This window comes from Salvelinus alpinus, chromosome 17, assembly GCF_045679555.1.
Source record: "Salvelinus alpinus chromosome 17, SLU_Salpinus.1, whole genome shotgun sequence".
In the NCBI taxonomy this organism is placed as follows: Eukaryota; Metazoa; Chordata; class Actinopteri; order Salmoniformes; family Salmonidae; genus Salvelinus; species Salvelinus alpinus.
The window spans coordinates 2326196-2344654 of NC_092102.1; the positions used below are offsets into that span (position 1 = coordinate 2326196).

Consider the following 18459-nt stretch of genomic DNA (forward strand, 5'->3'; position numbering starts at 1 on the left):
AGTATTGCAAGTTAGAATTTTGTAAAGTTAGTGTGAGAGAGGTGATTGAAAATTATTGTTATCGATCAATAATGACAAACCTCCTGGCATTGACAACTTAGATGGAAAGCTACTGAGGATGGTAGCTGACTCTGTAGACACTCCTGTCTGTCATATTTTTAATCTGAGCCTAGAGGAAAGTCTTTGTCCTCAGGCCTGGAGGGAAGCCAAAGTAATTCCGCTACCCAAGAGTGGTAAAGCGGCCTTTACTGGTTCTAACAGCAGAGTTATAAGCTTGCTGCCAGCTCTTAGCAAACTGTTGGGAAAAATTGTGTTTGACCAAATACAATGCTATTTCTCTGTAAACAAATTAACAACAGACTTTCAGCCATGCTTATAGAGAAGGGCACTCAACATGTACTGCACTGACACAAATTACTGATGATTGGGTGAAAGAAATTGATTGTAAGAAGATTGTGGGAGCTGTACTGTTAGATATCAGTGCTGCCTTTGATATTATTGACCATAACCTGTTGTTGAAAAAACGTATGTGTTATGGCTTTTCAACCTCTGCCATATCGTGGATTCAGAGCTATCAGAGCTAATAGAACGTAGAGGGTTTTCTTTAATGGAAGCTTCTCTAATATCAAACATGTAAAGTGTGGTGTACCGCAGGGCAGCTCTTTAGGCCCTCTACGCTTTTCTATTTTTACCAATGACCTGCCACTGGCATTAACCAAAGCATGTGTGTCCATGTATTCTGATGATTCAACCATATACGCATCAGCAACCACAGCTAATGAGGTCACTGAAACCCTTAACTAAGAGTTGAGGTCTGTTTTTTAATGGGAGGCCAGTAATAAACTGGTCCTGAACATCTCTAAAACTAAGAGCATTGTATTTGTTACAAAACATTCCTTAAAACCTGTTTGGGAAAGGCGTGCCGCTAGCGGGACACCTCGACAACATCCGGTAAAATGGCAGAGCGCCAAATTCAAATTAAATTACTATAAATATTAAACTTTCATGAAATCACAAGTGCAATACATCAAAAATAAAGCTTAACCTGTTGTTAATCCAGCCGCCATGTCAGATTTCAAAAAGGCTTTACGGCGAAAGCAAACCATGCGATTATCTGAGGACAGCGCCCAGCACACAAATGCATAACAAATCATTTTCAACCAGGGAGTTGCGACACGAAAGTCAGAAATAGCAATATAATATATGCCTTACCTTTGAAGATCTTCTTCTGTTGGCACTCCAAAAGGTCCCAGTTACATTACAAATGGTCCTTTTGTTCGATAATGTCCTTCTTTATATCCATACAAACTCAGTTTAGCTGGCAGTCAATCAGTCAATAATCCACTTAGTTTCCCTCCATCAAAATGCATACAAAATGAATCCCAAACGTTACTAATAAACCTTTCCAAACAAGTCAAACAACATTTATAATCAAACCTTAGGTATCCTAATACGTAAATAAACGATACAATTTAAGACGGAGAATAGTATGTTCATTACTGGAGATAAATAAGAAAGAACGCGCTTTCCTCCACGCGCTTGGAAACACTACAGCCAAAATGGGAGCCACCTAGAAAAACTACAATTTCTGGGTCATTTTTCCAAAAACCAGCCTGAAACTCTTCCTAGGAACTGCAATTTGGGAGGACGTGGGCTTATAATTATAGTACTAGCCATTGAAAACAGTGGTAAGGTGAATTCTTTTTGGGGGGTGGATGGTTTGTCCTCGGGGTTTCGCCTGCCATATCAGTTATACTCACAGACATAATTTTAACAGTTTTAGAAACTTTGTTTTCTATCTAAATCTACCAATTATATGCATATCCTAGCTTTTGGGCCTGAGTGACAGGCAGTTTACTTTGGGCACGCTTTTCATCCGGACGTGAAAATACTGCCCCCTATCCCAAAGAAGTTATTAAGTGCTATACCTCAGCTGAATCTGGTAATGAATGGTGTGGCTGTTGAACAAGTTGAGGAGACTAAATTACTTGGTGTTACCTTAGATTGTAAACTGTCGTGGTCAAAACATATAGATTCAATGGTTGTAAAGATGGGGAGAGGTCTGGCCGTAATAAGAGATGCTCTGCTTTTTTGAATCCACACTCCAAAAAGCAAGTTCTGCAGGCTCTAGTTTAGTCTAATCTTGATTATTGTCCAGTTGTGTGGTCCAGTGCTGCAAGGAAAGACCTAGTTAAGCTGCAGCTGGCCCAGAACAGAGCGGCACATTTAGCTCTTAATTGTAATCAAAGGGCTGATATAAATACGATGCATGCCAGTCTCTCTTGGCTAGGAGTTGAGGAGAGACTGACTGCATGACTTCTTCTTTTTATAAAAACATTCATATGTTGGAAATCCCAAATTGTTTACATAGTCAATTTACACACAGCTCTGACACACACACTTATCCCACCAGACATGCCACCAGGGGTCTTTTCACAGTACCCAAATCCAGGACAAATTCAAGAAAGCGTACAGTATTATATAGAGCCCTTATTGCATTGAACTTCCTTCCATCTCATATTGCTCAAATAAACTGTAAACCTGGTTTAAAAAACAGATAAAGCAACACTTCGTGGCACAATGCCTCTCCCCTATTGTACCTAGATAGTTTGTGTGTATACATTGATATGTAGGCTAAATCAAATCAAATCTTATCGGTCACATTCACATGTTTAGCAGATGTTAATGCGAGTGTAGCGAAATGCTTGTGCTTCTAGTTCCGACCGTGCATTAATATCTAACAAGTAATCTAACAATTTCACAACAACTACGTTATACACAGTATTATATGTGTGCCTTTAATTTTTTTGATGTAGTTCTGTCCTTGAGCTGTTCTTGTCTATTGATGCTCTGTATTATGTCGTTCTGTATTATGTTTCATGTTTTGTGTGGAGCCCAGGAACAGTAGCTGCTGCTTTTGCAACAGCTAATGGGGATCCTAATAAAATACCAAAAATACCAAATACCTCTTTCTCTAGTATTCTCTCTGTCATTGGCGCTGACATTTTTATGCTCTGGTGTGGACGGCGGAGTGACAAGGTAGGCTTATGCTCCATCCTCAGCCTGATTTTCTTGTCTAAAAACGTTTATTCTATCAAGATACAAGCAGCGAGCATTACAAGGACAGCTGGAGCACAAATTATTGGTAGGGCTAAGCATGAATAGTCATTGAAAATGGTGAAAAACATCTTCTACTACATTGCCATTAAAGTTAGATGAGAAAATGATGGTTAATATAGCTATTATGTGATCAATTTTAGTCCGCGTAATATTGTAGGGCTAAATATTGTGGTTGCGGAGAACATTAATATTGTAGGGCTAAATATTGTGGTTGCGGAGAACATTAATATTGTAGGGCTAAATATTGTGGTTGCGGAGAACATTAATATTGTAGGGCTAAATATTGTGGTTGGGAGAACATTAATATTGTAGGGCTAAATATTGTGGTTGCGGAGAACATTAATATTGTAGGGCAAAATATTGTGGTTGGGAGAACATTAATATTGTAGGGCTAAATATTGTGGTTGGGAGAACATTAATATTGTAGGGCTAAATATTGTGGTTGCGGAGAACATTAATATTGTAGTGCTAAATATTGTGGTTGGGAGAACATTAATATTGTAGGGCTAAATATTGTGGTTGGGAGAACATTAATATTGTAGTTAATTTTCATACATTTAGAACCTATAGCATTATTCAAATCGATACAAACATGAAATTATGTCTGATAGTACATTTGTTGAAAGGAACGAGCATTACAAACCAGAAACATGGAGAAAAGACAGATATTGTACACTTCTCGCCAGCTGTTACTACCGGCCCAAGGCTGTGTTACTTCCGGCCCAAGGCTGTGTTACTCCCGCCCCGCTGGCAGGTACAAAAATAATGTTGCGGTAGTTCTGTTTTCCTCTATTGAATTTAAACTAATTTACCCTAGAGTTGAAATTGCAGTTGCTAATGGTAGAGGACATATATATTATTTATCTTGAAATATGGTATCTCTAGCCATCGGACCGGACCGCACAGCCGGATGTGGGAGGGGGTCATGGTAGGTTGAAGCATGGGGACGTGCTTTTCCGTTTCGGAAGGGCAGTGTAGCGATCCTTGCTATCTGAGCCACGTTGCAATTCCCACCAAGTAGGTTAACCCAATCGGTGTGATGCGTAGGGTGCTTGGCTTTCATGCCAGCACCCTGGGTTTGCTTCTCTGCTCCACCGTTTGCTACGATATTAATGTTATCCTATGAAAACTAAAATGATATCATAACTGGGAATGATTCTGGGATAGTAGACAGACATAGAATGTGTCCTCATGCCAGGCTTCAGGTGTAGAATGGTGCACTATAGGGAGAATGGTGCACTTTAGGTGATGGACTGTACCTGTCCTTATGATACCTGGTGGACGGGACCATCAATGATGGGAACACTTGGTCATTCATTTGAGAACTGGCAGCTGCAACATGATTTTTGGCAGGTTTGACAGATGTGTAATGCTGCAGGATCAGTGGTGAGCTCTACACAGGTGGCTGGTGACACCTTAATTGGGGAGGGCAGGCTCATAGTAATGACAGCAACGGAATCAATGGATTGCTATCAAGTACATCAAACGCATGGTTTCCAATTTGGGGAGATTCTCAATTGGGAAAAAATGTCTGTCCTCTCCTCGACTCCTACGTCCTCCTCTCCTCCATGACCTGAAAACCGATAAATGGTCGCCATATGTAGGAGAGTGTCAATTTGCTAAAAGGTGACTCCAGTCACCCAAGTCATAGACTGTTCTCTCTGCTACCGCACGGCAAGCGGTACCGGAGCGCCAAGTCTATGACCAAAAGGCTCCTTAACAGCTTCTACCGCCAAGCCATAAGACTGCTGAACAATTAATCAAATGGCCACCTGGACATTTACATCAACACCCTCTTTGTTTTTACACTGCTGCTACTCGCTGTTTATTATCTACAGTTAAAGTCGGAAGTTTACATACACCTTAGCCAAATACATTTAAACTCAGTTTTTCACATTTCCTGACATTTAATCCTAGTAAAATTCCCTGTTTTAGGTCAGTTAGGATCACCACTTTATTTTAAGAAAGTGAAATGTTAGAATAATAGAATAATAGAATAATAATGATTTATTTCAGCTTTTATTTCTTTCATCACATTTCCAATGGGTCAGAAGTTTACATCCACTCAATTAGTATTTGGTAGCATTGCCTTTAAATTGTTTAACTTGGGTCAAACGTTTCGGGTAGCCTTCCACAAGCTTCCCACAATAAGTTGGGTGAATTTTGGCCCATTCCTCCTGACAGAGCTGGTGTAACTGAGTGAGATTTGTAGGCCTCCTTGCTCGCACACACTTTTTCAGTTCTGCCCACACATTTTCTATAGGATTGAGGTCAGGGCTTTGTGATGGCCACTCCAATACCTTGACTTTGTTGTCCTTAAGCCATTTTGCCACAACTTTGGAAGTATGCTTGGGGTCATTGTCCATTTGGAAGACCCATTTGTGACCAAGCTTTAACTTCCTGACTGATGTCTTAAGATGTATCCACATAATATATAGCTTCAATATATCCACATCATTTTCCCGCCTCATGATGCCATCTATTTTGTGAAGAGTACCAGTCCCTCCTGCAACCATGACATCATTTTCTGGAATTTTCCAAGCTGTTTAAAGGCACGGTCAACTTAGTGTATGTAAACTTCTGACCCACTGGAATTGTGATACAGTGAATTATAAGTGAAATAATCTGTCTGTAAACAATTGTTGGAAAAAATGACTTGGGTCATGCACAAAGTAGATGTCCTAACCGACTTGCCAAAACTATAGTTTGTTAACAAGAAATTTGTGGAGTGGTTGAAAAATGAGTTTTAATGACTCCAACCTAAGTGTATGTAAACTTCCGACTTCAACTGTATGCTTAGTCACTTTACAAATTACCTCAATTTAACCTGTACCCCCGCACATTGACTCAATACTGGTACCCCCTGTATATAGCCTTGTTGTTGTTATGCAATTTTCTTGTCATTTTTTTTCCTTAATATTTTTTTTTCACTTTAGTTTATTTTGTAAATAGATTCTTAACTCTATTTCTTGAACTACATTGTTGTTTAAGGGCTTGTAAGTAAGCATTTCACAGTAAGGTTGTATTTGGCGCATGTGACGAATAAAATTGTATTTTATTTGATGAAGGAAGGAAGGAAAGAGGAAGTAAGGAAACATCTCTAAGAGGAAGGAAGGACATATATCTGCCTAGGGCAGCCTCAAATCTCACAATTATAAGGTTATCATGGGGGTAGTGTAATCCGATCCTAGATATGGTTATTGGTAATCTCGGTTAACCTAGAACGAAAATCTCACATTATTTATACCATTTATGTTGGTCTGTCCATGAAAGATTAGGTTATCGGCAAGTTCTTCCTTAAATACCAAGCCTGATTGTACCTTTATAAATATTAACAATATTTTCTTCTTATGTGGCTCCGTAGCTCCATATTCTTAACTTTGATTTCTCCTCTGGCTAGGTAATTACTGTGGAATTGCAATCAGCTGTCAACAGAGAAAGCGCAGAGGTAGGGCCTCCATTGTTGGCACGATGAGTTGGCATGGAGATTAACCAGCGACGGCATACAGAGCCTCAGCATCTATTCTAGAGACACCCCTTCGCACTTCACCCTAATATATCATACTGTATCGTACTGTACTGTTCCATCTGTAACATTTGGTCAGAAACTCCCATTGCATCCTCAGTCAAGAGGGATGTCAATGACATTGAACAAAGGCCTGTCATTATTCAGTCTTATTCAATCAGTAATTCCTTCCCCTCTGAAATAAAAGTATGACAAGGGGAACAGGGACCATGACTGAATTACCGGCGGTGGAACCGCTTTAGAACATTCCCCCTGGGCGGTACAGTGCTAAGGCTGGTGTGTGTGTATGTGTGTGTGTGGATAAAATGTTATTTTCCAGTTGAGTTTGGGCTATCACTGTTGATCTCAGGGCAGTTTAGGTAGCTAACGATAGTAACAGCTGTTAATGTAAATATACATGAGGTGAGAATGAAAACAGTGTTCTATATGCACATCTCAGTCAACCATGTAGCAGGTACTAGCTTCAAATGACATTTCAATTAGTTTGTTTCTCCTCCCCACAAAAGTCATTTGGAGTTATTTTGGGCTCCCGTTGTGTGACACAGAAGGTAGAGTTATAATAATTCATTAATTTGAGTTTGTTTTGGAGACATCGAGGTCACCCTTGATTTCACAGCTATTTATTACAGTTAGTAAAACATTTAATATGTTATTTAAAAGCTCCTTATAAATGTTCTGCGATTCTCTACATTTAGTTCTTCTTGGAGAAATCAGGCCCCGTCTTAGAGTAGGAATGCTGAGCTAGGATCAGGTCCCTCCTGTCCATGTAGTCATATTCATTAGGTTCTAAAAGGCAAAACTGATCTTAGATCAGCACTCTTACTCCAAGACACTTAATGAATACAGCCCCAGCCCCAGACCAAATGCACCATACGCTTGCCACTCAAATATTGCACCAGTGGACCTGAATATAAACTATATAAACTCTAGACAATCAGACTCAAACCTCTGAAGTTCATTCAAGCGCTTTGGTCAATGGAGTGAGACATACATCGACCCAGGTTCTGAAATCAAGTTAATCAGTCTTTCGGGTGAGAGAGCACATTCACACAGACATTTCTCACCCATTGATTGAGAGCTTTCATCATAGACCTCTGAGTTGGCCTTTTAAACTGCCATTTAAGCCAAACCTTGTGATCCAGTTTGTGCATCTCACTGCGCTGTGATCGATTGCACTGTGATTCGTTTGAGGCAATACTCTGGATTTCAATGGCGCTGTTCACATTCTCACTATTGTTTTAATATGAAAACTCCAATACAGTAGCGGAGATACATTAAACTACACAATTTTATTTTTTAATTATTCCCAAGTTGAGTACAATTGCAATTCCCTTTCCCCTTATTAATTATTTAACAAATTTTTCCTTGTTGCCATGGCAAAGCGGTGGAAAAAAACAAAAGAGGTCTTCGGGGTTGTCTTGGATACCAGCATTTCCCCCTGTAAAGTAATGATAGGGGGAGAGGAACCTGTGGAAGAGCAGGCAGGGTTATTTTTTAGGTGTGATGCGAGTGTGTGTGTCTGTTTGTTTCTGTCAGAGTACGTGTGTCAGAGAGTCTGTGTGTGTGTAAGTCTTGGTATCACAGCTCTACGGTGGAAACTGCCGGGTGGGGGTATATAACAGCTGTGTGCCAGTGACAGACATTAAGAAAGTAGGGGCTGGCTCCTGGCCAAGATGTGTTGGTTGATGAAACTGCAATGGATCCAAGACACTTAAGCCAACCCAGGTTGGGTTGGCCTTGGTGGGGTAATTCAAATTGCATTTCCACCTGCTCCAGAAATGAGAAAGGATGTCATGTTGCTAGGTAGCCAATATGTGACTGCAGCTGGCTTTGCTAATGTTGATAACTAGCTAGCAAGATGTTGAATAATTTAATTAACCATCACCATGTTGTAACTAAAAGTACCACATACTCCTGCCAGTGCCAGCCAGACTCACGTTAGCTAGCTAGCTAAATGGTTAGCGTCATTGCTAGCATAACAGGTTAGCGTCATTGCTAGCATAACAGGTTAGCTAGCTTAATTCCTACCTTGCTTGCCATGGTATTGGCTATTAGCTAGCTAGCTAACCAAGCAAACCAGATGACAGGTTTGATATGATGTAGCTAGCTCGCTCGCTTTCAATACAACCTGGCCAGCTAAAATTGCGGCTAGCACACATTAGCTAACTAGCTAGCTAGCTTGTTTCAACTCTGATTTGCTAGCTAACATTGGGTAACTAGCATTCGTGGGCTGACTGTTCTCATAAAAGTTTATTGTGTAGTGCAAAAATAAAGGAAGGATCCAGCTATAGTGGTAATTTGTGTCATGACGGACTACTGCAGTACTGCTTGGCCATGTGCTAGCTAACAGTAGGAAGCCCAGACGAGCTAGCTAAATAATGTGTCAGCATCCAGCAGTGGTCAGCTTGGTGGTTGCATAGTAAAGGTGTCACCAGCCCAAATTTTAATTGAGCTGACACCAGTTGTGAAACTGGGCTGCGCTGGCCCGTGTTTCCCTTGACCCAGCTCGCATTTGGCCCTAATTTTAAGTGACAGTGGAAACTGGGCTTTAGCTTAAGTAACCCTATTAAAAATATATTTCAGAGACATGTAAAGAACTGTATAGCAATGTATAAATGCTATCCCAAGTGTTTCTCACTCCTCTTCTCTCTGAGATTGTGTTGACTAATCCTGTTGTCATCCGTCCCTCTGTTTGTGTGGCCCAGTGTCAGTGTTTCTTTCCACCACACCTCGGCTCTTGTCTTAGTTGGTTGGCTGGGTTGAGAGATGATGATTGTAGGCCTGTGCTGCGAGCGTGATGTCATAGCAGCTCTGGTATACACCGAGTGTACAAAACATTAGGAACATCTGCTCTTTCCATGACATAGACTGACCAAGTGAATCCAGGTGAAAGTTATGATCCGTTATTGATGTCACCTGTTAAATCCTCTTCAATCAGTGTACATGAAGGGGAGGAGACAGGTTAAAGAATCATTTTGAAGCCTTGAGACAATTGAGACATGGGTTGTGTATGTGTGCCATTCAGAGGGTGAATGGGCAAGACAAAAGATGTAAGTGCCTTTGAACAGGATATGGTATTTGGTGCTATGCACACTGGTTAGAGTGTGTCAAGAACTGTAACACTGCTGGGTTTTTCACGCTCAACAGTTTCCAATGTGTTTCAATAATGGTCTACCACCCAAAAGACATCCAGCCAACTTGACACAACTGTGAGAAGCATTGGAGTCAACATGGGCCAGCATCCCTGTGGAACGCTTTCAACACCTTGAAGAGTCCATGCCCTGACACATTTAGGCTGTTCTGAGGGAAAAAGTGGTCACAACTCAATATTAGAAAGGTGTTCCTAATGTTTTGTACCCTCAGTGTCGATGTGCACTCGGCTCAGTGGGACAGAGAACATATGTGTGTGTGTGTATGTGTGTGTGGGTGAGTGAGTGAATGAGGCAAGAGCACACCTAAAGACAAAGAAGTTTAAATAACAAATAACAAAGACCTAGCAGGAACATTGTGTTTTTATGTGAACGCTACAAACCCTGGTTGGTCTCTGTTGTAGAATCTAATGCTACTATTGTACGTTTATGAACCCACCCTTATTATTCAGTTTGAAAGTGTATTATAAATGCCTGATTGCACTTTCATCCAAACAATATCATTTGATTTTGCCCCTGCACAAGAAATGCTCTGAAAAAAAGAGGGAGTGTTACGTCCACCCCGCTCCCCCTCTCTTGCGCTCGAGGTCGCCAGGCTGCTCATCCTTACACACACCCGTCAACATCGTTACGTGCACCAGCGCTTCGTCAGACTCACCTGGACTCCATCACATCATTGATTGCCTCCCCTATGTTTGTCACTTCCTCAGTTTTATTCCCGTGTCTGCATTGATGTTGTTTGTTTTCTCTTTGTCCACACGCCGTTCTTGTTCAGTTTCATGTCTATTTATTATTAAATCCTCACCCTGTACTTGCTTCCCGTCTCCCAGCGTCTGTAGTTATGAAATCGTTTCAGGGAGAGTGCTGGAGAAGGAAAGCAGACAAATGCTGAGACCTCTCTCTCTCTCTCGCTCAAATCAAATCAAATGTTTTTTTGTCACATACACATGTTTAGCAGATGTTATTGTGGGTGTAGCGAAATGCTTGTGTTTCTAGCTCCAACAGTGCAGTAATATCTAACAATTCACCACAATACACACAACCTAAAAGTAAAATAATGGAATTAAGGAATATATAAATATTAGGATGAGCAATGTTTGCGTGGCATAGACTAAATACAGTAGAATAGAATACAGTGTGTACATGAGATGAGTAAAGTCAAAATATGTAAATACATTATTAAAGTAGCCAGTGATTTCAAGTCTATGTACTGTACAGTGAGCCCCATAATTCATTGGACAGTGACCATTTCTTTGTTATTTTGGTTCTGTACTCTAGCACTTTGAGTTTGAAAGGATGCAATGACAAGGAGGACCACTACAGTGGTCTTCCTCAGCCTACCGGGACTTTTGACATAATTGTGTTCACAGGTTGTTTTTTTCTTGTTAATGATTAACCAAACTGCTGACTTGGGCATGCCCAGGGTTTTTGCAATGTTCCTGATTGATTGATTTTCATTTCTGAGCCTTGTGACGGCCAGCTTCATTTGCATCGACACTGCTGTCTTCCTCGTGTTGTCACACCCCAACAACAACCTTCAAAGGCAATAGCAAAGTCTAGAATCAATGCTATTCATCAACAGCTCTCCTGCATTCACTAACGACACAAATGAATACACCTGCCTAACGACACACATCTGTGAAGCCAATTCAACAAATGACAATGGGGGACCATGTACAAAAGGTGCTGTCATTTCTAAACAGTTCATCTGATATGTATGAAAATACCTTCAAATTAAAGCTGACAGTCTGCACTTCACCCTCATTGTCATTGTATCCTTTCAAACTCAAAGTGCTAGAGTACAGAACCAAAATAACAAAAAATGGTCACTGTCCAATGAATTATGTTGCTCACTGTATTGTGGGCAGCAGCCTCTAAGGTGCAGGGTTACGTAACCGGATGGAAGCTGCCTAGTGATGGCTATTTAACATTCTGATGGCCTTGAGATAGAAGCTGTTTTTCAGTCTCTCGGTCCCAGCTTTGATGCACCTGTACTGACCTCGCCTTCTGGATGAAAGCTTTGTTGTTGTCCTTGATGATCTTCCTGTGACATCGGGTGCTGTAGGTGTCATGGAGGGCAGGTAGTTTGCCCCTGATGATGCGTTGTGCAGACCGCAACACCCTCTGGAGAGACCTGCGGTTGCGGTACCAGTCTGTGATACAGCCCGACAGGATGCTCTCCATTGTGCATCTGTAAAAGTTTGTGAGGGTTTTAGGTGCTAAGTCAGCATTTCTTCGGTCCTCCTGAGGTTGAAGAGGCACTGTTGCGCCTTCTTCACCACACTGTATGTGTGGGTGGACCATTTCAGATCATCAATGATGTGTACGCCAAGGAACTTGAGCTTTCCACTTACTCCACTACTGTCCCGTCGATGTGGATAGGGGCGTGCTCCCTCTGCTGTTTCCTGAAGTCCACGATCAGCTCCTTTGTTTTGTCGACATTGAGTGAGAGGTTATTTTCTTGGCACAACACTCCCAGGTCCCTCACCTTCTCTCTGTGGGCTGTCTCGTCATTGTTGGTAATCAGGCCCACTACTGTTGTGTTTCCTGCAAACTTGATGATTGTGTGGAGGCGTGCATGGCCATGCAGTCGTGGGTAAACAGGGAGTACAGGAGGGGGCTGAGCACACACCCTTATGGTTCCCCTGTGTTGAGGATCAGTGAAGTGGAGGTGTTGTTTCCAACCTTCACCACCTGGGGGCGACCCATCATGAAGTCCAGGACCCAATTGCACAGGGCGGTGTTCAGACCCAGGAACCCGAGCTTAATGATGAGCTTGGAGGGTACTATGGTGTTGAATGCTGAGCTATAGTCAATGAACAGCATTCTTACATATGTATTCCTCTTGTCCAGATGGGATAGGGCAGTGTGCAGTGCGATTGCATCGTTTGTAGATCTATTGGGGCGGTAAGCAAATTGAAGTGGGTCTAGGGTGACAGGTAAGGTGGAGGTGATACAGTGGGGCAACACAGTATTTAGTCAGCCACCAATTGTGCAAGTTCTCCCACTTAAAAAGATGAGAGAGGCCTGTAATTTTCATCATAGGTACACTTCAACTATGACAGACAAAATTAGAATTTTTTTTCCAGAAAATCACATTGTAGGATTTTTAATGAATTTATTTGCAAATTATGGTGGAAAATAAGTATTGTGCCCCTCCCTCCATCAACCTAGCTTATGCATGGCCAAGGCGCCCCGCAATCCGCTTGACTCCTTAGCTGCCACGCCCTGGAGCTCTGCTACCCGACCTGAGCCCAACGGGCCCCGACATTATACATTGGGTTAGTGCCGGGCAGTGCCTTTTTTTCCATCAATAACTAGGATATGGGCAGGGCTCGGGTATCACTAAATTGGCAACTAACATTTTGAAGCTGAGACATTGGCTCGTGATCTGCCGCTCAGTACAGTCATATAAGATCATAACACGGTGTCAGAAGTGCTTCAACCTCATCAAATATGACGGAAAATAATCATGCTCCTTGAATTTTGCCGTGGTTTAGAGTGACGATAAGTAGCAGCTAACTGCTCTCTCATGTCTCTTCATTAAGCAGAGCAGCCCAAGCGGAGCCGTTGCTATGGATACTCAAAGACTCAAGAGCTGCCATGGGCGGAGCTCATGCAGAGCAAGCTGTGCACAGGGAGCGAGTGACAGACAGAGAGGAGCAGCTAATGGATTTACTAACCGAGAAAGTTATTTCTGGTTTCGGGCAGACCTGGGCCGGGCCTGAGTAGGACGTAGGCTTCAAATTAATGCCTTGCAGGGCTCTACCACGCGCCTGCTCCCAGCATACTTTCAACAAGCTCTGTCATTTGTCTGTGTGTTTGTGTGTACAGTGCCTTCAGAAAGTACTCATACCATTTCACCTATTCCACATTTTGACGTGTTACAGCTTGAATTCAAAATGGATTAAAATGTTTTTTTTCTCTCACCCATCTACACACAGTATCACATAATGAAAAAGTCAAAACATGTTTTTATAAATGTCTGCAAATGTATAGAAAATTAAATATCAAATTTACATAAGTATTCATACCCCTGAGTTAATACATGTTATAATCACCTTTTGCAGTAATTACAGCTGTGAGTCTATTTAGGTAAGCTTTGCACACCTGGATGGTACAATACAAGCAGATTTAAGTCAAAACTGTAACTCGGCCACTCAGAAACATTCAATGTCTTCTCGGTAAGTAACGCGTGTGTAGATTTGGCCTTGTGTTTTACATCATTGTCCTGCTGAAAGGTGAATTCATCTTCCAGTGTCTGGCGGAAAGCAGACTGAACCAGATTTTCCTTTAGAATTGTACAAGTGCTTAGCTCCGTTACGTTTCTTTTTTATCCTGAAAAACTCCCCAGTCCATAACGACTACAAGTATAGCCATAACATGATGCAGCCAGCACTATATGCTTGAGAATATGGAGAGCTGTACTCAGTCATGTGTTGTATTGGATTTGCCACAAACATAACACTGTATTCAGGGCAAGAAGTGAATTGCTTTGACACATTTTTTGCAGTATTTCTTTAGTGCCTTGTTGCAAACAAGATGCATGTTTTGGAATATTTTATTTCTGTACAGGCTTCCTTCTTTTCACTCAGTCAACTAGGTTAGTATTGTGGAGTAACTACACTTTTGTTGGTCCATCCTCAGTTTTCTCCTATCACAGACATTAAACTCTGTAAATCAAATCAAATGTATTTATATAGCCCTTCTTACATCAGCTGATATCTCAAAGTGCTGTACAGAAACCCAGCCTAAAACCCCAAACAGCAAGCAATGCAGGTGTAGAAGCACGGTGGCTAGGAAAAACGCCCTAGAAAGGCCAAAACCTAGGAAGAAACCTAGAGAGGAACCAGGCTATGAGGGGTGGCCAGTCCTCTTCTGGCTGTGCCGGGTCGAGATTATAACAGAACATGGCCAAGATGTTCAAATGTTCATAAATGACCAGCATGGTCAAATAATAATAATCACAGTAGTTGTCGAGGGTGCAGCAAGTCAGCACCTCAGGAGTAAATGTCAGTTGGCTTTTCATAGCCGATCATTAAGAGTATCTCTACAGCTCCTGCTGTCTCTAGAGAGTTGAAAACAGCAGGTCTGGGACAGGTAGCACGTCCGGTGAACAGGTCAGGGTTCCATAGCCGCAGGCAGAACAGTTGAAACTGGAGCAGCAGCACAGCCAGGTGGACTGGGGACAGCAAGGAGTCATCATGCCAGGTAGTCCTGAGGCATGGTCCTAGGGCTCAGGTCCTCCGAGAGAGAGAAAGAAAGAGAGAAAGAGAGAATTAGAGAGAGCATGCTTAAATTCACACAGGACACCGGATAAGACAGGAGAAGTACTCCAGATATAACAAACTGACCCTAGCCCCCCGACACATAAACTACTGCAGCATAAATACTGGAGGCTGAGACAGGAGGGGTCAGGAGACACTGTGGCCCCATCCGATGATACCCCCGGACAGGGCCAAACAGGAAGGATATAACCCCACCCACTTTGCCAAAGCACAGCCCCCACACTACTAGAGGGATATCTTCAACCACCAACTTACCATCCTGAGACAAGGCCGAGTATAGCCCACAAGATCTCCGCCACGGCACAACCCAAGGGGGGGGGCGCCAACCCAGACAGGAAGATCACGTCAGTAACTCAACCCACTCAAGTGACGCACCCCTGTCCTAGGGACGGCATGAAAGAGCACCAGTAAGCCAGTGACTCAGCACCTGTAATAGGGTTAGAGGCAGAGAATCCCAGTGGAGAGAGGGGAACCGGCCAGGCAGAGACAGCAAGGGTGTTTCGTTGCTCCAGAGCCTTTCCGTTCACACTCCTGGGCCAGACTACACTCAATCATATGACCCACTGAAGAGATGAGTCTTCAGTAAAGACTTAAAGGTTGAGACCGAGTCTGCGTCTCTCACATGGGTAGGCAGAACATTCCATAAAAATGGAGCTCTATAGGAGAAAGCCCTGCCTCCAGCTGTTTGCTTAGAAATTCTAGGGACAATTAGGAGGCCTGCGTCTTGTGACCGTAGCGTACGTGTAGGTATGTACGGCAGGACCAAATCGGAAAGATAGGTAGGAGCAAGCCCATGTAATGCTTTGTAGGTTAGCAGTAAAACCTTGAAATCAGCCCTTGCCTTGACAGGAAACCAGTGTAGGGAGGCTAGCACTGGAGTAATATGATACAATTTTGGGGTTCTAGTCAGGATTCTAGCAGCCGTATTTAGCACTAACTGAAGTTTATTTAGTGCTTTATCGGGGTAGTCGGAAAGTAGAGCATTGCAGTAGTCTAATCTAGAAGTAACAAAAGCATGGATGAATTTTTTTGCATCATTTTTGGACAGAAAGTTTCTGATTTTTGCAATGTTACGTAGATGGAAAAAGCTGTCCTTGAAATAGTCTTGATATGTTCATCAAAAGAGAGATCAGGGTCCAGAGTAATGCCGAGGTCCTTCACAGTTTTATTTGAGACGACTTTACAACCATCAAGATTAATTGTCAGATTCAACAGAAGATCTCTTTGTTTCTTGGGACCTAGAACAAGCATCTCTGTTTTGTCCGAGTTTAAAAGTAGAAAGTTTGCAGCCATCCACTTCCTTATGTCTGAAACACAGGCTTCTAGCGAGGGCAATTTTGGGGCTTCACCATGTTTCATTGAAATGTACAGCTGTGTGTCATCCGCATAGCAGTGAAAGTTAACATTATGTTTTCGAATGACATCCCCAAGAGGTAAAATATATAGTGAAAACAATAGTGGTCCCAAAACGGAACCTTGAGGAACACCGAAATGTACAGTTGATTTGTCAGAGTACAAACCATTCACAGAGACAAACTGATATCTTTCCGACAGATAAGATCTAAACCAGGCCAGAACTTGTCCGTGTAGACCAATTTGGGTTTCCAATCTCTCCAAAAGAATGTGGTGATCGATGGTATCAAAGGCAGCACTAAAGTCTAGGAGCACGAGGACAGATGCAGAGCCTCGGTCTGACGCCATTAAAAGGTCATTTACCACCTTCACAAGTGCAGTCTCAGTGCTATGATTGGGTCTAAAACCAGACTGAAGCATTTCGTATATATTGTTTGTCTTCAGGAAGGCAGTGAGTTGCTGCGCAACATATTTTTCAATTTTTTTTGAGAGGAATGGAAGATTCGATATAGGCCGATAGTTTTAAAAGCACTGTTGGCCTCATGGTGAAATCCCTGAGCAGTTTCCTTCCTCTCTGGCAACTGAGTTAGGAAGGAGGCCTGTATCTTTGTAGTGACTGCGTGTAATGATACACCATTCAAAGTTGTAATTAATAACTTCACCATGCTCTAAGGGATATTCAATATCTGCTTTTTAGTAATTTAGCAGACACTTTTATCCACTTACAGGAAGGGGGGGGCGTAGGAGACTGGGCATGTGTGGGCATGGAAACTATATTTGGTCTGGGTGGGCACTGGGCACAAATAATATGAGTGAGAGAAACTGCCTCAGTCTCCCTCCCCCTTGTGAGCTCCCACCCTCACTTCCTTCCTTTTTTCTTTCCTCTCCTTCTCTCTTTCTTCCCTTCCCTATTTTCAGCTCTTGTTTGGTGTTTTAGGGCGATTGTATTGATAACAGGTCAATAATTCACGGCTGTTACGTTCACATGTACTTCTCCTTCTTTCCTCCCCTCACATTCTCTCTCCAGTTGACCTAACAAGATTCGGAGAAGAGGATTTGGGAGTACCAGATTTCCAAAATGCCTGTGGCATTAGCCAACTCAGAGTCTGGTAAGTGGCTTGGCCTCATCGTGACAGAGCGCTAGAGAGAGACAGAGAGAGCGAGAGAGAGAGGGGTGAGAAAGGTATGTGTACGTGTGTGGCTCCATGCTTAAGCGACACTTAGGGACTCATTTTTTTATGAACTTAGTCGGGGTCTCAGCTTACTGTTGAGAGTTAGAATAGTAGAATACACAAGTTGCAATGTGAAATTTGGTTGTGTATCATCAGTTTGTCTCTTGTTCTGACAGTCAATTAGCCATTACATTACAGCAAAACATGTTGATTGAAAAGTTAGTCCATTGATTTTCACTTTCACTCAGATATCATTAACATGTCATAAGTCTTGGCAAAATGTGTAGAATTGCTGGAAAACAACTTAAAAATGAACATTTTTCTCTCTGCCGTCAAGAGCTGGGCCACTAAAATATTTTTGCTGCGAGGTGGGGGGGCCATCCAACCAAATCTCGCTTAGGGCCCCCAAAAGGCTAGGACCGGCCCTGTGGGTGTGTGCGTGTGTGTGTTTGAGAGAGAGCGAGAAAGCGTGAGAGGTAGAGGTCCAAGGTGTTAATCATATTAAGATATTTATAGAATTCTCCATGTGGTCCATATTAAAGGGCACTTCATTTAATATAAAAGGCTTTTAAAATACAATATTGGTACACAATCTCTAGTTAAAATTCAAAAGGCGCATTCATTTTGTGGAACGACCCACCCACTAGAGAAGCCTTGCCTGAAGGGCACGCACCAAGGGCAGTGTGCCTCCATTGGAGGGCAATGAGGGCTGATAACAGACAGATCCTTCCAGCCAGATTGATAAGTCTGAGTTTGACTTTACTGCTCCATTAGACACATAATTACGTCACATTAGAGGAGTGATAAACTGTCCTGTGATAAACTGTCCTTCCCTGATCCTCGCTCTCTCG

At 42.3% G+C, this 18459-nt stretch overlaps 1 protein-coding gene across 1 annotated transcript in view; it reads left to right on the top strand.

Moving 5' to 3' along the window:
- LOC139541953 (MAGUK p55 subfamily member 2-like) overlaps nucleotides 1–18459 on the top strand; it is an 88553-nt gene that overhangs the window by 4151 nt on the left and 65943 nt on the right. The window contains exon 2 of the mRNA XM_071346886.1: nucleotides 17464–17545. Coding sequence (XP_071202987.1) covers nucleotides 17515–17545 — 31 coding nt within the window. The 5' untranslated portion in view covers nucleotides 17464–17514. The remainder of the gene's footprint in view (nucleotides 1–17463; nucleotides 17546–18459) is intronic.